At 43.7% G+C, this 22,594-nt stretch overlaps 1 protein-coding gene across 1 annotated transcript in view; it reads right to left on the bottom strand.

Moving 5' to 3' along the window:
* Positions 1 to 22,305, bottom strand: part of PGK1 (phosphoglycerate kinase 1) — a 62,797-nt gene extending 40,492 nt beyond the window's left edge. Inside the window, exons 1-6 of the mRNA XM_078688822.1 lie at positions 22,096 to 22,305; positions 14,102 to 14,152; positions 13,084 to 13,239; positions 12,850 to 12,994; positions 9,081 to 9,184; positions 3,279 to 3,398 (exon numbers count right to left, since the gene is read on the bottom strand). Coding sequence (XP_078544948.1) covers positions 3,279 to 3,398; positions 9,081 to 9,184; positions 12,850 to 12,994; positions 13,084 to 13,239; positions 14,102 to 14,152; positions 22,096 to 22,160 — 641 coding nt within the window. The 5' untranslated portion in view covers positions 22,161 to 22,305. The remainder of the gene's footprint in view (positions 1 to 3,278; positions 3,399 to 9,080; positions 9,185 to 12,849; positions 12,995 to 13,083; positions 13,240 to 14,101; positions 14,153 to 22,095) is intronic.
* Positions 22,306 to 22,594: the final 289 nt, after the last annotated feature.

Genomic DNA, 22,594 nt, shown 5'->3' on the forward strand with positions numbered 1-22,594 from the left:
AAATCGAGGGGTGACGGGTGGATACAACACCCCTTTGTCGTTAAACGGTAATTTTTTATCATCATTGTGGCTCCTGTGGTCGCAGGTGCTATCATAGCAGCAAAAGGAGTTGCCACTGAAGTAGCAAATAGAGTTTCATGAAGTAGCACTGATTTGTAGGATATGGGAAGTGTTCCGGTCCTATAAAAACAAATGCACTAATCATTGATTTTCATTTTTGTATGACTGGTTTCACGCCTAACCCTTGGGAAGTGCTCCACATCGCTATGACTGCAAAATGGTGGACAACAAAGGGGACAGGTAGATCTGGAACGCGAGTGGCAAGCAACGGCATCAAGTGTGATGGGCGATCAATTAAACGGCTCAAGCGGTGCCAGCATGGGAAGGTGCTACCCATGCATTATTAGTTGAAGTGTATAATTGTCACCCATTTGTGTTGCCAGTTGTGGGAAATTAGCAGTACACTGCATTACAGGTGCATACCGTGACAGCTGGCCCGGAACACAGGTTTTACGAACGGAGGCGTCACAACAACACCCTTGTTGTGAAACGGTTATCTGCTATGACGGCACCTGTGCTCGCAGGAGCCTTCGTAACGGACACTGCGTGGTGTTAGGAGGCTCCGTAGTAGGAGGGTAGGCTTGCACAATCTTACCCCAGAACATAGTGGTCAGGGCTTATAGGGGAGCGCCGGCCCTTTGGGGCATTTTTTGGGTAGCTTCACAATGGTACAGTTGCACCAACATGGATTAGCATTGGCAGGGGAGGCATGAATATCCGGTGCACCGTGCTGCTAATGATGGAGGCAGAGTAGTGGCTCCAAGATGGTGTGTCAAGTTCCTATGTGTAGGCCAGCCCCAGGCATTATGATCCTGCAACTTGAACAGGACTTGGTGGTCAGGAACACTAATCTCTCAAGTGGGTTAGTTTTCCACGTCTAGTGCCAAGATACGCCCTGTCACAGCGACTCCAGAGATTCCAGAGGGAAGGGCATCTGTGAGAGCACGGACTCCAGGTTTCAAACAGGGGGGAATTGTCTCTGGGAGGGCATGGAGCCACTCTGTGGTATACCTAGTAACAAACTAGTGAGGCTATCTAGGGCTTTGCACCGGCAGTCTATATTCCTTGGGTGAAAATGAGGTGTCGGGCCTCTTAAAAAAAGACGGCGCCTGTCCGTCCAGATTAGGGAATAATATCTGTGGAAAGATCTTTAGGCCCAGTTAGTGTATCGACATGTTTGTGCACGGGGGTACACCCAGACATTACAGAGCCTCCAATGGGAGGAAGCGAGTCTTTGAGGTCATTGGGCAAATACCTGGTAACAAACTGCTGAGGCTAGCTAGAGCTGGACACTTCGACTATAGCTCAGGGGTGCATCTGGGGGAAGTCATGCTTCTTAAAAGACGGCGTCCATTTGTCCACACCGGGGGATGAAACAGTCGCAGAGAATCTTCTTGCCTAGTTAGTGGTGTTTAGGGACAAGGCATGACCTTGCAGTGAGTTGGCTAGTTTTGTGAATTTATTAGGGACAGGACATGACCTTTCAGTGTAGGAGGGTAGGGGGGCCCAGATAGTCAGTCGGTCAACTACGCTGGCCTGTGGCGGTAAGGTCACGATTGGTGAGCAGTAAATTTAAGATCCTTAGAGGGCGGCGCCATTCTTTGGGGGGGGGGGGAATGCAGGGGAGGGCCCACTACACATGCGCACTCCAACTGGAGGGCGTGGTTTAAGTGATAAGGATCTGACAGCAGTTAGTGACCTTGCCGTAGGCCCCAATAGGATACGCAGAAAATTAAGTATTGTAAAATTGATACGTTAGATTCAGATAGGAAATACCTTGTACTAGAATTATGTTAAGGTTAGCCATCTGAGATCAGTTTATATCAATTGTAATCGAATGTCATGGAACGTTTTCTGTGTAATTGTGTAAATATTGTCCCTGGCCATAGAGTGCAGTGGGTGACAATATATCGGATGTGATTTAGTGCAGCGCCTGCAGAAAGCAGTAACCAACATTTGTGTCCTACCTGCTGCCATTACATCAGGGTCTAGAGATAATCTATCAATGCCACTTGAGAAGGATTCCAGTGCTCCAGCTGAAGTCCTTAAACTAGAAGGTACCTCACTCTCCTCACCAATAGCATCATTTGGCTCTACATAATCAGAACAATTATTCAGAAGCCTGTGACCACCCCTTTCATGATTATTAGAGGGGGTCACTGGCACACTTTAATTCAATCACTGCTTGAAAAGAAGGCTCTTCATGAGACCTGGTGGGACACAGCTCATTTCCAGTGTTCAGCCAAATATCAGCCCTACTTCAGACACCTAGCCCTTAGCCATATAAAATGACTGCAATGCATTTGCTGAAGTCTGGCAAAGTCGGAGGTCTCCATCCTACGAGAAATTACTGACCTAAAGGAGCCAAACATCAGTGGCATTATTTCCCTTAAGGTACAAAGCCTCTCCTACCCACAATTTGCTAGCTTTTCTGGATGCATCTGAATTAATGATGTAGCGGAGGATAGATCAGAACTAAATTATCAAGATCTGCGCTTGCTGCTTTGTGTGTGTGCAGAGGGAATTCTCTGAAGCAGAGGATTCAGTTGGTCTATTGCCGCATCTAACTGCCAAGATTGTATGTCCGTGATCAGTGTGCCTATCACAGGAGGTTCTCATATATTGGCCATGGCAGCGGCTCAGCAAAAAAAAAAAAAAAAAAAAAAACACGTTTTTTCAGTGGGTGTGTAAGTGCTAGACTAAAAGATACCCTGGATCTCAATACACACCTCATGTGGCTTTAGAAAAAGTTGTGAACCTTCTCTTTGAAAGCAGTTATGCCTCATTGGTAATAAACGTTCAAGTTTATCCTTCTATTCATTGGGGCACAGCGTCAGGATGTACATTTTCATACACTGATCGTTTAAAAAAGAAATAAATACTTAAAACACCTGGCGTTTTCCCCCCAGAAGCAGTCCGCTTCACATCATTCGGACTGCAGTGCAAAGCAAAAAAAAAAAAAAGTGTCGACCCAGTATGCACTCATTGAGTTTAAGAAACCTAGAAAAAGCATCCGAGAAGATAAATTGAGGTTTGAATTATGAAAAATATAAAAACATGCAATTTACATTTTAGAAATAGTTAATGCTTACACATCTGCCTAGGCAAGTTGAATGACTATTAAGACATATGCATTTAATACAACATTGCATTGAAATTGGTTTTGGGTGGCCACATACATCAAATACATGCAGTAAACAGCCCAAATGACCACTTACCCGCCAAGGATTGCCAGGAAGGGTCGCTCTGGGTTCTCCAGGGCCTTGGCAAAGTAGTCGAGCTCCTTCTTCATCAAAAAGCCAGCAGCCTTCTGGGGCAAGTTGACTCCCACCATGGAACTAGGCAAAAGAAAGGAGATTCATACAGATGCTCACGCCACTGCCGTTTGTCTAACAGTCAAACTAATAGCTACACCAAGAATTCAGGAACAGATGGTCTGTTCATTCAAACTTTAGCTGAACATGTGTCATACATATTAAAAAAGAAATAAAAAACACACACAAAGAACACCCGACACCAAGAGAATGAGCCAAAGACACAGTGGGGGACGGGAACATGATATATGGCAGATATCAAGATGCAATCAGCGACTTTGAGAGATTGCCACAATGAGCCATCACAGCTCTAAGGGGGAGGGAGGTTGTTGGCAGGGGAGGGGGGGGGGCGGCGGAGGCGAACATTGCCAGAGGAGGGACAGGCTGCAACGGCCCAGCAATAGGAGGGTAGCAGGTAGCAAAAAGGGTTAACACAGCAACGCGCCAAGGTGTGGGGTCAGGCTGCCCAGAGCCGGTGCAAACATGGAATTTGAATTGAATTTGTTTATTGTACAGTTAATAAAAACTCACAATGTTACACAATAGATAAAAAGTCGTTGACTGTATAAAAAGGCTTTTACAAAGAAGTTGATGCACATTGATAAAATCACAAGGAGTCTATAGTAAATTAATGAGGCTTTCCTGTTGGTCACGGCATTAATACTTGTAGTTCTTATGTTATAAGGCTGTTGGAGAAATCACTGTTCTCCTAATATGATTAGTTGTTGTATTTTGCAAACATGGGGGGACCAGGCCTAACCTGATGGCATACGTGTTTTAGGACAACTGATGAGAAAGACCAAAAGTCCCATAATAATGCACATTGCTCAATTACATTTTAGGAATAGAAATTAAGCTTTCAGTGACAAGGAATCATAAGACCACCCGATTTAGAAGCCTCATGTCCACCCAGGCATCTACTAGAGTAGCCACTCTAACCAGGGGACTCCTCAGAGGTAGGAAACCCCAGATGTAGGAATGGTATCAGTAATTAAGACCAAGTATTTCGAATCCAGGATGTGACTGAGCTTACTCCCTGGCAGGTGCTTTGGAGCCAACATGTGGATACCACACTATACTTCGGCTGCACTGTTTAGCAGCTTCACAATATTACAACAGCCATTACCAAGCTAAATGCCCCTCAGGTTATCAATCTGAATTGCATTTCAGCTTAAGCGAACCTCTACAGCACAGACATTAGCTGCACCAATGTCCCCTCCACAGTTAAGCAATGCCACGTGGTACTGCCCAGTACGTTACTTCTGACTAGTACTGGGTTTTCCACCCGTCCCCATGAGTGACTGACGATCATGCAAATTCACTGGACACGCTCTATTGTTTTGTTTTTCTGTTAGTCAGTGAGAGTCTCAGGTGACTGGAGGACCAAAAGTGTACAGTCACTGAGAGTGTGGGTGGTATTTAGCCCGCTGACAAGGCTAAGTAGTTAGTAGCGGACATCGCCAACAGTAGGTTAGTAGGCCATGGGCACCGATCTTGGCACTTCTATACCATCACACTGTAATGTACTTGGAGATCGGAGAGTCTCTTGGAGTTGGTGGGGGGGAACACAGTACTCTGGAAAAAACAGGCTAGGGCGTCACAGCTAGGACTTTAGTTCCTACAGCGTTATTAATGCGCTAAATTTAAAAAAGCACAATGTTACTGGCAACAGAACCGCAACATCAGTCAAGTGAAGAGGACAAAATGCTGGATGAAGAGATTCATTACTTGTGAATGAGACTGGGAAGTGGATGCTTCGAAGCATGAATGACTACATGCAAATAACCACCTGCATACCGTGGACTCCAAAGTTCAGAGTAAATGCTTACATCAACAGAAAATCAGGATCAAAGGGGTTTTGAAGCCTTGACTACCAGGAAGCATGGTATGAACTTTGTAATATGGAAGGTTATGCAGCAATGTCAGACCAATGTCTCTCTGTGTATGTTCAGTGTAACAGCCGCCTGGACAACTGGTACACACAGCCAGCCCTGTAGACTTGGCTGGTTGCTGAATAACGGACAAATAGATCAAGCCCTTTCCAAATCTCAGAACACATCCTTCCTCTATTGCCAGAGGCCTTTGTAATTTTATAGTACAGAGTCAAGTTTACTGTGTGCTTATTAATGCTGTTTCTGCGTAGTTACTTCTCCTTGGAGCATGTCCCAGTGGCTTATGAATGAGATTTTACTGTGTATGGATTTCTGTGGCTCCACAAGGGCCCGTCCCATTAACAATATCGGAAAGTAATTTTTCAACTATTCTCTACTCTTCACTTTAGTATTGGTGATGCTATTGATTTCACTTTGATCTCCTATCCAGTGGTAGCTTTTGCTTTTCGTAACACTGTTTGGTCGCCATTAGTGGTCTGGTATCTTCCCAGTGCTCTGCATTATGTCCTTTCCCCATTTTGTTGGAGTTTCCCCAAGGCAATCTTCAGGAGGTAGGAATTCTACATCCCTCAAATCTACAGTACTTCGCTTCCTGTGCAACTTCTAGTTAAATTCCATACATCTTTAATGCAAAGGACTCACAATGAACTTTTCTATTAAAGGTGCATCTTTAACTCCTGTCCAGTCCCAAAACCTTCAAGCCCGCCACAGACCCATTACTTTTCAGGGAACGGGGTGCTTTATGGAGAAACATCCCTGCTTTAATTTATAGAGAAAAGACTAGCACCATTCTCGAGCAAAGACTGTTGCGTCTTTTAATTACAGTATACCAGTGTTTTTATTCGATCTATGGCATCAAACTCCGTATCCTTGGTAGGAGGCACTAAATGCTTTCGACAAATCCAAGCAATATGTAATGGGGCTCTGTCCCCATGTAATTCTAGGCCTTGTGTACAGGTAGTACAAAGTGCACCAGCTCATTGTTTTATATTGGATCTCTAAAACATCTCAGCTATGCTTGCATATGTGGAGCTAAACATATAAATAATGACCACTCATTGTAATAACACTATGCCCAACCACAGCTAGAATTCTGGCTCTACAACAGCCCTCCCAGCGCCAATAGTCAAGCAAAAATAAATCCTAGAGGTCATCACATAGATGGCAATACGTGTAGGTGGAATACGTGCAAGTACAGTGCAGACTAAATAAAAGAGGGGGTAAAGAATTGTAGACAGTAGTCTTGTTGTGAGGGGTGGAGTCCTACAAGCCATGTGTGTAGAATAAAAAGTACCCCATTTTCTATAGATTTAAAATTTATCCCAGATACAGGACTTTGACTCCACAACTCTTTGGCCATTTTCAATTGGAGACACTAACCCTGCACTAAACAGTATACAACGCACAGAAATCAATCCCTCCTTCACTGCTTCAGCTACGGAAGCGCACAGATTGTCATGACTAGCAGGGCATTTGTCTTTTATAGAAGAAAAACACATTACACTTTGTACGAAGATAAAAATAAAAGCAGAAGGTCTACAAACCATAGATGGTTCTGATACTGCAGGACAGATGGAGGTAATAGGACAAAACCAGATTTTGGAAGAAAGGTGGGAGGTTCAGGACTTGAGCGCTAAACATCTACTACACATACATGCAGGGTTGTCTAGGCGGATGGCACCAGTGGGAATGATGGTGAAAGTCTCATCCACATAAAAATACTCTGGACATGCTGTCCCCGGGGCGCAAGGATCAGGATTTCAAGAAATGTCAAACTTTTTCAACACGTATGAGTCACATTCTCCAGTTTGAGGTGCGCAGCTGGTCAGAGGGATCAGCTCCTGTAGGTGGGGTTACAGACCTAACCAATACAGACTTTTCAAAAGTCAAAATGGTCTATTTAAAATCAATTCATAGTTTATTAGAATGAAAGTTTTCCTAAACAAAAGAATCGGTGTCCCTTTCCTTCATACTTTCACTCCCGTGGAACCCATACGGAAAGTTATATTTTAAAACTGTTGGAAAAGCAAGCATCACACTTCCGATCAATTACACACCTGTAGTCCCGCCTCCCCTCCTCACCCCCCCAAAAAAGCTGGAGTGAGGGAAAGTAGGGACGTATCGAGGTAACAGCAAGTCAATACACTCGGTGGGGTAAAAATGCAAATCTGGTGCGGAGAGTAAACCATCAAAGAAGAACTCATTGCAGGAGGTGTTAGTATTCGCCCGGCTAGTAAGATTCACTATTCTCGGAGAACTGCTTGCAAGAGACTGAAGGTGAAGGACTCGGATCATGACAGCCTTAAGAGATGGGAATGAAGAGGAAGGCAAGCAAGAGGTCTAGCCATCCCTGGGTCACCGTTTACGTCTGGAGGGGTGCCAGCACAGTCTAGAAAGGGGAATGACCACATTTGAAGGCTCTATCGAATGCCCACTAGCGGGCTAGTGGCAGGCCTTGCACTTAGGTTAGTTGGTACCCAACAACTGCATATGGGGAGAGCCTCATACCATGATTACTGCATAACCACCCACTACATCAAATACCATTTACAGTACGTAATTTTCTTTTATCAACTTCTCATCTACAAGGGATCAGCCGCACATAGACAACGGTTGCTGAAAACACTTGGGCCCCACTCTAAATTGGGTACAATGCTTCTGGCCAGAAGATCAGCCCATTACTTAGAAGGGTCTTCGCCCAGCACAGAGGTTTACAGGTCTCAGAGTCGTTATTAGACAAGAGCTGGCATTTCAAGTAATAGCGTTATCGGAGATAGGTCAAAATATAAGGCTAGGCCACCAATTACTGAAGATAAACGTCAACATGAGAAGAAAACATCAAAACTGCAGACATCCTCTAAAAGATATTAATTTCTTCTCCAAAGACAACTGAATGAGCAACAAAGCAGAAAGAGTCACAGGGTCTGCCTGATAATCCACCAGAGAGAAGGTTGTGCACATGAATAAAGCGATTGGGAAAATAATTCCCACTAGAAACAAAAAGGTTTACATTTCGAGAGCTAAAAATAATAATTTTAGTAGCTGGTGATGTGAGAAAGATTTATATAGCGCACGAATGCCCAAGGGCGTCTAGGCGCTCACAGCGGCAGAAAGAGTCCAGGTGTGGATCATTTAGATTCATTTACAAAAGGCACTGCAAACACAGCATTAGGTAAAAAGGAGTTTGGTTTATATGGACCTGCTTATGTTTTTTCCCATAAAACAATGTTTAAGACCCTACTGTTTCATGAACAGTGTACATATGTAAGGATTTACCCACATACCAGTTAGAACACAAGTCACCACCAACAAAGACTAGGAGACAGTTTTGTAGGGAGATCTCTAGTTTGCGCCTGGTGGAGCAGAATCGATGCTAGCAAAGGCTGCTCCTTGCAAGCAATAAACAAACTGCAGGCAATGCACCCAAAGGTAAGGAAGATCCTCCCCTCCCACCACCCCTTATCCTCTGCCCCCCTACAACAACGTTCTTCCTGTTTAACAATAAAAGGAGGAGACAGAAGCTCAGAGGCCTCAGCTAAGCGCACCACAGACCAGGATGTCCACAAGGAGTGAACAGCCTGTTCTTTCCAGGTGCAGGCCTAATGAGATGCACTGACTTGCAGCATATTTCCCATGGGCACGGTTTAGTACATAGTTATATGTGGATCCTGGAAACCGTATTCCCAGATGATACATTACACTTCCTCCATTTTCAAGAAAAAACAGTTCATCTAAAGCTGCAATCTGTTGGTTTGATGACAAAACTCTGGCACCATGACACACAACGGCAAGAGGCTTGGATCATTTCAGATACCTGTGAGCGCGGTGGGCGGTTCCAAAGGCATCATTGACGTAAACATCTCCCAGCTTGGAAAGGGACGCTCTGAAGGCTTCCACCTGGGCTGCACCCGCCTTGATCTAAAAATAAAACCGCATTATCACCAAGGACCCCAATACAAAAAGGAGCTGACCGACATCCTGCACGTCCTAAAACTAGGTAGAAGCCCATGCTAAAAGACAAACACAATAACAGCCTCATTTAGAGTGTGATGGGTACTCAGATGTGCATTACCAAAGGAAACTAATGCACCTCAGTGTTTGAGGTTGCTAGTTTATGGTATTGTTCTGCAAGAACTGACCATTGAGTCTGAACCACCTGCAGCCAATAGCACAACGCACTAGAACTGCTTCTTTGTATGTTACTTTATGAATACGCCCCCCCCCACCCCCATTTCTGAACGGTTCCTCCCCAATTATATAGATTGTGTGCTCAAACTGTAAGTTAATGTGTTCCCTTTCTCAATTAAAGGCTTTAATGGGTCGATCCAGAACAGTAATCCAATGTGGCACAAAAATTAATATAAACCATGATGGTAATACAGGTGAGGATTGAGTCATACCTTCCCATCAGACATAATTGAAATACACAGATGGTGAATTATGCAGATGCATGCATAATATACATACATTGCCGACTCGTGCAAGCTTTCCTGAGTGTACCCTGGAGTAGAATTTGAAATTAAGACAAAAATAAAGTTTTTGCCCAGGCTCACATCATCCCCTTTTAAATGGTTTGTCTTGGGCATCTTTCCTTCATACACACCCAGTGCACATTTAGGACAATAGAAGCCTACTACCGCTTTCTTAATCACTTAACATATGGGTTATTCAAATGCTGGCTTGACCAACGAACTAGGGTGGAAATACATTTAAAATGTTTAAGCAGCTGTGGCTTCTCAATACGGAGAAGCGTCACCCCGCCCCTGTTGCAGGTGCAGCAAGAGCACAAAAAAAAAAATAATAATAAAATTACTTTGCCATTTTATCTATAACTCCGTCAGCCTGAGCCAGGTGCGAGTGTGGGGCAGGGCCACTACTGCACACTGGTAGCAGAAAGGAGTGGTGACTGGCTACAGTAGTTTAAAGTGCGCGTGTCCTTTTGGCCGGCTTTCTTGCGACTGTCAACCTGACATGCCCACTTTAAACCTCTATAGCCCTGTAGAGAGAAGCACAGGCTGGCTAGGAGAGTCTGGATTGGTAGGGAAGTCGGATCTAGGACCCCAGACAACTGGAGAAGAACACCAGTACTGGAGGACGTGGAGGCAGTGGGTAAGGGAGGATTATGTTTAATACATATTGAAACATAAATAAATAGTAACTAAAATCACCGACATGTATTACATTAACGTTTTAAAGATACATATTTTAACTTAAAAATGTATCTAATACATTTCGTTAGTTTATTGCATGCATTTCATTTCGGTGGGCACCGGTTTGACCCACTGTGAGAAACTCGTGCTGCCTTCATTCTCAACTCCAGAGCTCAGTCGTGGTTCGTTATAAACCTGGTTTATAACGAGCCACGATTGAGAGCTTAGCCAACGAGCCGAAATGCATTGCAGGTGTCAGTGTCAGCTTGCTCCTCTCCCACCACTTTAAATGGTCACAAACCGCCACTGTTTTTAACACCCCCAAAATGTAGAACTGTGGGGGTGTTAAGGCCATCTGCATTATATCGCATTTATCCAAGCACTCAGGCACACTCATGGGAATCCTCCACTCTGAAAGTAGGAGTGCAAATTTACCCACAAATGGCAGAATTTAGGCACAAGATGATGATAACCTCATGCTAATCTCCGATCATGCTGCATTTGTAAATCACTGATAAGATTACACTTGGGCATATTATGTAAACCCAGACACATTTTTTGGGATGGGAAACAAAAACAGTGATTCTGCTTCCAAAAGATATAGTTACAACATTTTCTCTCATCTTGAGCAAGCAGAGGTAGTGACATAGCTCTCGGAGTAGAATAAGTTACTATGGGGGTCTATGAAGAGTGATGGATTCTGATAATTCAAAGAGCCACGTTAACCATGGACAATACCAGGTGCAATAAAAGCCCCTGCTGAAGAACAAACAAGAGTCAAGCATCGAACCGACTGGCAACTTCATTTACAAACATTAAGTTACCGGTTCCAACAACCAGCCGAAAAGCTTGCAATGTATAGTCCCTGCAAGATCATGAGGCATTCTTGCCCTAGCAACTACAAACAATCCCTGCAACACAACTTAAATAAACACAGACACACCCATCAGTAGTATAAGAGCGGTGGGGAAGGGAGGACTGCATCAATTACAAATATCCCTTTGACTAAACTGACTGCTTAAGTGGAACTACTCTTCACCAGGTAGCAACAGGCAGAATAAACAAGCATACAAAACTCATTAAGATAACATGTGACTGCATCACCTAAACCATGGTTCGAAAGAAGCATTAGCCCAACGAGCGAAGGAAGGGCTGCTTAATTTTAAAATCTTCAAAGAAACCTTGCTATGAATAGCTCTGCCTGTGCACCAATGAAGAGTTCATCCTTACAGGTCACCCCGCAAAGGTCACCACTGAAAGGTCAGCCTACTGTATGTCAGCATTCAGATGCATTTCACAGATGTCCTTGGGTGAGTGTTCCAACCCTGCCAGGAAAAGAAACAGTCTGGAGGGTAGTGCTAGCCTGACCTTCAGGAAATGTCAGGCGGTGAAGGAGCACACTTCATGCTGCCCTCAGAATAGACCTGCAGGGCATCTAAAATCATCTTACGCTGTCGCCCTAGAAGTCCTCCTTCCAAACCACTTGCGAACATTAGTGTAGGCAAGCAAGCGAGAAAGATTGCAGCTCGAGTATTTGACGGATTCCAATGCAAGAGTGTCGCTCCGCGCAGGAGAATGAACACTCCTATGCGTTTCACAGTAGGGTGGCCCAGGTTTAAACCAACAGTTGGGGGTCAGTGTGAAAGCCTACTCCCAGTTTTTACTGCTCCATTCCAACATTTGATTTTTCATTTAATGTAGCGAATGAGAAAATACATGTTTTCAGTACAACTGGATATGGGAATGTGTTGCTTAAAAGCACATAGGGCTAGGACATAACGTAGTGATTGTAGGATTTTGACATTCTTTACATGTAGCATAATACACATTGAACCAAAGTCGAATATAGCCAGCCTTTGACGATATCCAGTTAAAAACTATAAAAAACACAAATCTCAAGAACTCCATTGCTCCACAACACTTTGCCACTCTCAGCAGGCACGTACCCTTAAAATGATAGGACTAGATTAGACAGTAAATTCCATTTGCACCCAATTTCAGTTTTACTTGTGCAGTCAAGAACATGTGAAAAAAGTCTAAGCAATTTCTGTATGTGTGGTCCCCGTAACTGCACTGCTATGTGCTTCATTTCCTTCAGAGGGAAACAGTCCATTGGAAACCCAGAACAGCACGCAATTTGCACCATGCCCAGATGTGCATGCGAATGGCTCCCAATTTCACACACGTCCCAAAATGACGCTGAAATGCTGGACTCATAAAGCCACTGAAGAATACAATGAAGTCAAGTTTTCAAAATAAACATGTAGAATACATATAATAATGGACGTACTGCAAGTTATCTGCAGGTTTTACAATAATTTTGAAATTCTAACTGGGTTTTTCTGTGCTGTGACTTAGTGGACGAGCCCACAAAATATCCTAAGGATTACACATAGATGTTGGCTCATGCAGCGTCTCAAATGTTTGTCTCACCTTGTTTCCAGACGCATCCTTGCCCTTTCCTTCTTCCTCTACATGGAATCGGAGGTTCTCCAAAAGAATGACAGAGCCCGGGGAGGGATCGCAACAGGCCTTCTCTACTTCAGCACCCACGCAGTCTTTGAGGAATACAATTTCTCTAATGAAATGAAAATGAATAGAGATGATCATTTATGCACGGACTTAAAGGGTTTCACTTCATAGGATTGTTTTTTTCTTCTTACACACCTTCCCATGAGTTTTTTCAGTTCCACTGCTACTGGTCCCAAGGAGTACTTGTCTGGCATCGGAACACCATCCGGTCGGCCCAGATGGCTCATCAGAACCACTGATTTAGCTCCATGATCCAAACAATACTGGATACTGGGAATAGCTGCCTTGATTCTGGAATAAGGAGATTCAAGATTAGTTAATGTTGGATATAGCCAAGAAAAATGGGGTTAAAACAGTTTTTGTGAAATCACGTATACAGGTCAGCCCCAAAAATGTTTGTTTTACTGAAGATTGTAGTCAAATTATTTCCCATTTTTCAGCTCTACTTGCTCTTTTCTAGGATTCAAGAATAAAACACAACAGGACAAATGTTGTCCCATGTTGCTAGTGATGCTACTGCACACTCAGTTACACATGCAAAATATCCTCAGATACGGGTGGAACACAAGTCTCAGTGCCAACTGAAAAAGTATAACATCAGGTGTTTGATTTAGAAACATTAACCAATAAGAAAGAATTTACAAGCAGTGTTCATCTAACAAAGTTTGCCATGTACATCACTCAGAGGCTGTGGTTAGGTTTGGCTCTACCAACTGAGCCATCAGAGCAAGTGCCAACTCAAAGTCCATCTCAAACGAAAGAGTGGCAAAACAGCCGTAAGACAAACAGAATAGGTGTCTGAAAACAAGGATAGGAGAAAAATAAGCCATAGATTTCAGCAAAATTAACAAATTGGATCACATAACTGACAAAAAGCGTAATTTGCCACATTATAACTTTGCATGCACATTTTCAAGAAGTACTATTTGAGAGGACAAATACGATTCAGCAGGCATAGTAAAAGCACTCTATGGAAACTAGTATACACTGAAAAACCACGGAGGTCTAAGGATGGCAACTGGGCAGTGGTGGTAGGCAAAAATTGAGATTTTTGAACGTGTAGTAGACATTTTCCTTTTAGAAGAGAACCACATGGGAGCGAGACATGCTTATGGTACTCTGACAATTTATCAAAAAGGTGTAGTAGTCTTACCTTTGGTTGTTTGTTATTTGGTTATTTTTCATAGGAACGTTGAAATCTACCCTGTAAAGAAAAAGTAATCTACATTAGAATAGAAAAGTTAACATTTTAACTGTAGATGCTGCTCCATTCTGATGCCTTATCTTGAATGAGCAAATACAAAGTAAACTGCTAGCACAAACACTAAAATGAAACACCAAGATGGAAGGCACATTTTCTCTTGAAGGTTAGCAGCAAACTGTTCTAAATGCTGAAAGATGGACTGAGCTACAGGAATATTCGGACAAGGAAACTCAGTCTGGTGTGTCGGAAAGGTCAATGGAAGTTGGGAGAGTCAGCTGCATGTCCTCTGAAATGGAACAGACTGACAAGGTACCATGGCCTTTTGCATCCAACCCCATGTCGAGTTTTACTTCCACATAGCAACACTGCATCCTTATGCATCTGCCGGCGCTAACAGAGGCCTACAATATAAGGAACACCTTCACTAGCACATGAAAAAAGTGGGCAAATCCTATGAATGACGGTAAAATAACAAAATGCTTGCATGCACTTGATCTATTCAAGATATTGTTTGTCACACCGCAAGTCTACATCATAGAACCTTAAGCTTAGCAGACAAAGGTGTCTACATTCCTTTCTGAACGGAAATAAATGCTGCATTAGCAAGGCATCTACTATTAGAGGAGGATTATCGAAAGATTAGTAAAGATGGAAATGAATTTAACCTTGTCCCAATCTACTCAAGCTCATAAAAAGGTATGATGCACAATGGTGTGGGCAATGAGAACGTTTTATTGCTGTGTGTGACTGAATTTAACCCATAAATTGAAAATGCTATATCGTCCATTAACTTTAGGACTTGTGAATGACTGCCCTCCGTCCTTTCAGCATTTCATAAGCCATGCCTGGTGGCAAACATAGGGAAGGGGGCAGATGCATTAGGGGCAGAGCTCTGCATCAAACTTTCTGGAGTCCAGATCAACATACAGCTGAGAAGAGCCAACCTTCCATGTCTCACAACCCCGCTGCACACCTCAGCTGATCAACAGCGTCAGCATTGACACCAGCCTAAGCTCCATGGTTCCTATAGCTCAAAAGACTTGGCACCAACAATCACAGCAGTAGAAAGTAAAATACCCTCTCCTAGAAGCAAGCTTCAGAACGGCCATTCAAGTCCTGGTCCTCTTGCATCTTAGATTCAACACATTGCTGAAAGGAGTACCAGATTCACAGCTCAGCCCTTTGATGACAGTCATTCTAAAAGCTGTGCTCCTTTTCATAAGCCTCTAGAGACCTTCAAGATCAAAATGTGTTAGTGCCTACATTTCCCAAAGAAACAATATCACAAGGTTGAAAACCAAGAGAAGCAAGAAAGACAACAGGATAGCAAGCCTTCCATTACATGAGAATCTGGAGCAAGATTTTCACCTAGGTACACCAAGCAACCTTCTTCCTCCACTTGCAAAAACAACCAAACAGTTCTTCGTGCACCCTACCTTTCACTCCGCATTGGAACCCTTTAGTACTTCTTGACCTCATTTTTAGGTCGAGCGTAGCATTGCAGTGCATGCGCTGCTCGCTTTGCGAGGCATGCAGTATTCAGTATAGTGTGGAAGCTTAATGGAAACTCCGCCCACTCTCCACCCATCTTCATTGGCTTAGGTACAAAATGCTGCCTTCCGATTGGTTTTAGGCTTTTTAATCCCTCCTCATGACAGCCAGGTTGTCAAATGTATCCTTCCGTGGCTACTGGCCCCTTTACTCCGAACACTATTTTCTTCCCAGTCTCCGGAGCCCAGGCAGTAGATTTCTTCTGGACAGGTCCGCTGTTCACTGTAGATTGGAGTCTTTTTCGAAGGCAGCAGTCCAGCCAGGGTTTTTAGAGGCCGTTGACTTAAAGACAGGTCGCCTTTTGGCTGCAGGCTCTTTGAAGCAAGAGAAAGGCCAGTAAGGCTGGGGCCAAGGCAGTGGTTGTCTTCAGGGATATCTTCTTTGGTCATCGCAGATCTAGTTTTCATGTCTGGGGGAGCCAACTAAATACTAAAGTTAGGGTTGTTTTAGGGGAGTAGCAGGTGGGGCCAATGGACACCTTACCTGGGGTGATCACATCCTCAATTATGCCACCCTCCTGTGGGAGGAGGTATGCACCTAGCCCTGATTGGAGGGGTCTCCCCATCTTCAAGATGGCAGGGACTGAGATTTGCTTCACCTCGCCTACCTTAGGGGTGGAGTTGGCAGAGGTGGGCACACCTATTCTTCAAGGTTTTCCCGCACAAAGTGGGGGTGTAAACCGGGGGCTGACATCTGCTGCTAGCAGCAGGGGTTGCATTACAAAGACGGTAGGCCTTTCAAGCTTCCCCTTAGAGCACTGGCCCATCCTGGGGGAGGATATGCGACACCTCTGCCCAGGATGTGCATTGGTTTTGGTCCCAGAGTGCAGAGGCTCTCCTCCCAGGGATCTAGAAACCTGTCTGTGTGGCAGCCTGCCTAAAGCCAGTCAATGCCCACACCAGGTCAGTAAGTTTGCAGGGGCACCCAAGGTATCTTCTATGTACATGGCGTAATAAATCCCACACTGGCATCAGTGTGAATTACAAGGAGTTGTTTGGAACCAAACACTCCTGGTTTCAGTGAAGCCATCATGGTGCTAGGAAACTACAGTTGTCGAGTTCCCAGCCCATTTACTCTTCATGGCTTCCCTGGCTCTTACAATATTTTAAGAATTTACTTAAATGCTCCTGCAGGTATTCCCACATCTGTGATATAGTGCACCCTGCCATAGGGCTGTTAGGCCCGCTCGAGGGGTGACTAACCTTTGCCTTTACGCAGTGCTAGCTGGCCTGGCACCCAGGCAGGTTGCCATGCCACTTTCTCGTTTTCACCTCACAGGAGCATGCAAGCGGCAAGGGCAGTGGGATGGTCCCAGTGAGGGGGTGAGTTCAGCTCCCACGCCCTAGGGATCCAGGTTCTAACTTACTAGGGATTTACAAAGGTGAGGAGGAGGGTAGAAGTACCAATAGGGGAGGGGGGATATGTTTTAGGAAGAAGCACTGGCACAGGGGACCTGGTTGGCAGGGACCCAGTGCACTACAATCAATACCAGGCAAAAAGTGGGGGCTAACCATGTCATAAAAAGGCACTCACAATATCACATTCACTGCTGAGCTTATGGAGTACTTTACACCCACCCTTTGTAAGATTCGAAATTGAAAAAGGACAGATTCAAGTCTCTCTGCTCATCTGTTATCAAATTTGATTTCAGTTACTGGTGCAGCGTGCTCTGTAAACGAATGCATCTTGTCATCCCACAGTCTTTTTCCCAGCAGGGAATCACAACACAGTTGTTACAACAACCGCGTTGTGATTCCACATACCATTACTCGGAAAGTCGGAACAACGACTTGCGGTGGGGTGGCGCTGGATGTTGGAATAGTATAATTTACTATTCCAACTCCAGTCTGTGCAGACAATAGGGAAGGTGTTGGATTTTAAATCCAACACCTCCCCCCACCACCCTGCAAGTCATTGTTCTGACTTGCGGAGTAATGGTGTGCGGAATCACAACGCGGTCGTTGTAACAACCGCGTTGCGATTCCCTGCGGGGAAAAAGATTTGTCGTAAACGTGGTTTACCATCGCCCACATCTGTGAACGAGGGAATAAAATGTAATATATCCTGCAAAGATAGGCACTTTTAGCCTATCAAGCACAGAATACAAAAGTCTTGCATACAAGAAACGATTTAACAACATAAAAAACTAAAATTCAGTTTACAAATCATTGGTTTGGATCAAATGAAATATGTCAACACAGTCCAACGCAAAAAGCTATGAAATGTCAGACTTGTCAGTTTGTGGCCAACATCTACAGATAAGAGTTCCAGAGCTGTATACACAGTTCAATGAACAAGGTTTCAAAACCTGGATTATATGGAGGCAGACGATCACAATCCTGAACAATGAGTTACAGTCCACTTGGAAATGACCATCAGTTTCACACAAATACGGTTCAAACCAGTCTTTCGTTCTCATTTTGCCAGTCGAATAGATTTTGAATGCACAGTGATGCTGTGCGGAGTATAATCAGACTGACGCAACAAGGTCAGCACCATTAGAGCAACTGAGGCCGGGAAGCGAAAGAATTTGAACAGACAGTCTAGCCAGAATGAAAGACACACAATCAATTACAACCAAAATGCTCGACATATCAAGTATAAAATGATGCAGCCCTTAAATGATTTGCTAGACCAAAAGAGGTGCAAATAAAGTCCTTCCACACAAACAAGCACGGGTAAGAATCGAATACATTGCAAAGGCAATAGGAAAACGAAATCTGAAATAGGCAGCAGATTAGCTGGTTAATGCAACAGTGTAACCATTAGCCAATCCATGTCTTTCAACAGCCCTTTGAAAAACCATAAAACATCGACTGAGTAGCAACAGTTCTGATCTTCATTTCCGTCGCTGCATTTAGCAGAACTCCAGTGCACCATATCCACTGATTTCAAGGGAATGGACTATTTTAGAACCGTTTAAAATTATGCATAACAAATAAAACGAACATTGTTAACTACGTTGCCAACCCACGCAGCTTCCCAGCATGTGGCATAGTCTTCTTTTAAAAGCAATAGATGAAGTAAGTGTATCAGGGTGAGACCCTCCACTGAGCAATTGCAAGAAACTTGTTCTCTCGTGTAAAATACAAACTTGTTCTCTCCTGTAAAATACAATCAGGGAGGCAAACTCATGATTCGAATTTCAGCAGGTACCAATTTGGAAGGAGGAAAAGCCCACATGACAAAGTTTCTGCTACAGGGTCTTGCAAAAATTATGACTTTGGTGGAAAGTTATCCTTGCTTGCATAAAAACGGACTAAAAATGACAGCATACTTACCCATCAACTACTCAGCTCACCAGCCACACTCTTTCAGCAAGCAACCATCATACATAATTGTCATTGAGAGCTTCTTTGCTGACTTCCAAAAATACCTGAAACTATTCCACACGAAGCTAAAACACGTTATAGAAAAAGCAGGCAGAATGACGTCCTTGTTTAATGACAAGGTAAAAGCATGGGCGGAGGACCACTTGAGAGCAAATCTGAGATTCACAGACACCCTACCATGCAGCTCAGCTATTCTATTTGAAGTTATACCAAAATGAACTATACTGCACGTTAAAGGGCTGAAAGCAAGAATGTCAAGTCATGGATGTTCGGATCTATGCTGGATACAGGATACTCACTGACTACGTAATGAACCAATTAAAATATATGTGTAAATGTACCTTGTGTGACAAAGACCCAGCCCTTCTGAAACCACAATAGACATCCCACCTCGTAGAATTCGCGTGAAGAGACAATGTCACTGTCGTTCATATCTGCTTCCTTACAGAAGGTGATATTTGTAACGCTACAATGAAGGAAGAATGTGCTCCACACAGCTGAAAGGCTTTTTTCTGACAACTGCAAAAGTGAGAGTTTCCAAAAGACCAGTCAGGATGAGAAAAACTTACTAGGAGATGCATAAAAGCCAGTTACTTCAAAATCCCCAGGCTTCAACCAGCAATTACCCCACACCAAGGATTGTATAGTTCTTGAGGCAAAACTGTTAATGGGGAAAACAAAACAAAAATGGAGAACACTCCTGACCCCTTAGACAAACTGATAAAAAGGAGAATATAGGGGCACTCATAGATAAGAAGTGGCAGGAAGCAAAGAGGGTTCGCATTAAATGGCTAGGGCAACCCAATACAAATGATCTAATTAAAATACTACACCACACATATCTCACCCAGTGGAATCTATTGCAACTTGGTCAAATACCAGAGTGGTCTGTGTGCGGACCACGCCTGAGACTTCATCCACACCACACTGCGATTTTGTAAGATTTGACCCTTTTAAGAGGACGTTTACCACACACTGGGAGATTGGTTGGGTTGAAGGATACAGGAGGAGTAACAGAAGTTGGCCCTGTTGCACATATTGCTTGTCTTAACACGTGATCAGATGCAAAATGGCACATAGCCAAGAATCTGTGAAATGCACAACCTCAGGATTTGGAAATGAGGAAGGCGTGCTTAGATCACTGCATGACTTTAGAGATCCCCATATACAAATGTAGAGGTTGCCCCCTCACAACCATTATAAAATAATAAGAGGGTGGAGGGGCACTGGAGTCAGTACCGGGGAAGTGGAAAAACATGGGCAAAAATCTAATTTAAAAACATAGTTCACAGATACAGGTGACCCGTGTATACTGCATTGTAATTTATACAATATGTTGGGAACTGACAGACGAATATTGAAAAGTGATTTCGCCATGAGTTCCTAGTAATGTTACCAAGTGCTCGCGATGTACCACATGCCATTGTATTTGCCACGATGATTAAAGGGCATCATATGTATAAAGAGCTCCCACTTCAGGACAAGCATACTTTTACATGAGATGCAAAAGGTTATGTATGTTAATACCAAATAAGAGTAAATTGCACACATGTATGCGTCATGCCTGTACATCCAGTTTTTTGTGGAATGGGAAGCCACAAAGATTTAGCAGCCATAATGTGCTTTTTTTTTTTTTTTTTTATTTAACGAACTTCCACTCACCAACAGGTTGCTCACTCTGTTAACTTGAGAAGCAAGGTCTGCTTTTACGGGTTACATGCAAGTGTGTAGCACACCTTTTTCTTGAGCTAGTATGGCAACATACAATGCCAAAATTGAAACAGTATTAATAAAAAGCAAAATATACCACCGCCGATAAATCAGAAAGTAAGTGTTGGCAAAAAGACAGGTGTACCATGGATTCCACCACTATACATTTTTTTACCCATCTCGAATGTCCTTATTGCATGCCACTTGGGGATGTCAGACCTTATTACATATCTCGGAACCTACCTGGATTTCTTAAAAAAAAAATATTTAAAAAAAATTATATATCAGAACCTAGGCTTCTATAGTGAACCAGATACTTCTCTAGATCAGTGTTACACATAGGAATTTGTCTATATAAAAAAACACAACCGGTGTGCGCTCAATATCTGTAAAAGTGCTGCGTTCTTCAGTCATGATAAGGCTGATGAGGCTTGCACACCTGCACAACGTAGAACCTTTGCATCTGGCCTACTCGTTCTCATCCGTTTTAAGTGCATCTTTAGAAGTCTGAAAACTAAACATTAAGGCTGATGCTGTAACAACTGCTGAATCCCAGTCAAAGAGGTCTATAAAAACGAATAACCAAAAAGAACGGCGTCGCTTTAAAAAGCATTACAGGAACATGGGAGGATGTGGTCGGCCCACTGTTGATGACGCTGCCCATGAATCATTTCCCTTGAATGACGAATGCTTTTTTCCCCCCTCCTTAATATAATACTTTCAGTAAAATAACTGTAGTAAAAGGTATATATGGCCCATATTCACGCAAGGACACAAAAAAGGCTATAAAAGTACAGTCATGTTTCTTTTAGCAATATGTCGATTTCAATGCTTTGCTCTCCATCGCAACTGACGCCATGTCCTTTAGAGCCAGCAGCCCTCTGGCATGTAGGGCCAACACCAGCTTTAGGCTGCAGCATCCATGCACCAACACCGAAGGTATCACATTTTCCAGGCAAGGCAGCGTCGTAGTGTCAAACCACTCACCTGCCGATCTGCCTTACCAAGGGAGGAAAACTCACGCCGCAATTATGCTTCTTTCCAGCCAGTAGACTGCGTGCCCTTCCCACCTTGCATCCCTAATACAGCAGCCACACCACCCCCCTCTGTATAGGGAAATCAAATGGCTCCATCAGAGCTCCAGTCCTGGATCTCCATTCAACAAAAAATGCATTCTGGGAGTTGTAGTCTTAGTTCACTCCAGTTTACCCAATGCAACTAACATAAAAAATTACATTGTAAAGGAAAAGAGCAACGCTGGGGCACTTTACCTCGAAGTCTCCTTACCTAGATCCTGACAAGCTCACAGTGTAGTGGTACACTCCCCATCCCCAAAACACCATCACTAACCTCATCACAATTCTCTTGTTTTTCACATCAACCTTGTCCAGGGTGAGCTTTGTAGAGAGAGACATTTTGCACTGCCACGAACAGCTGATGCACTTAGGAGTTCAGACTTCAGACCTGCACTGCGCTCCCTCCCCCGAACCGACTGCACCAGCCTCTCCCTGCAGGTCACCTTAAGAGAGTATAAAATGTCAAGGCCTCTAAGTCCCGCCTGCTCGTTCATCCGATTGGGTAAATGAAGGCACATCTCACAGGGTAGAAAACTCTGATTGGTTAACGCTGGAATCAATTGAGACGAGGAAGGAGGGACAGGGTAGGTTGCGCAGGCAGCTGTCACGTTCGTCACGGAGCTCAGCAGCATACACTCAATGAGCTGCACGCGCTCATGGCAATAGAAAGCGGGTGGCGCTCTACTATTTTTTATTTATTTATGGGGATGCACATTTTCTTTTTCCAAGCCAGGGAACAGTAAATAAAAACGCGTACCCAAAATAGTAATAGA

Source organism: Lissotriton helveticus, chromosome 4_1, assembly GCF_964261635.1.
Source record: "Lissotriton helveticus chromosome 4_1, aLisHel1.1, whole genome shotgun sequence".
Lineage (NCBI taxonomy): Eukaryota > Metazoa > Chordata > Amphibia > Caudata > Salamandridae > Lissotriton > Lissotriton helveticus.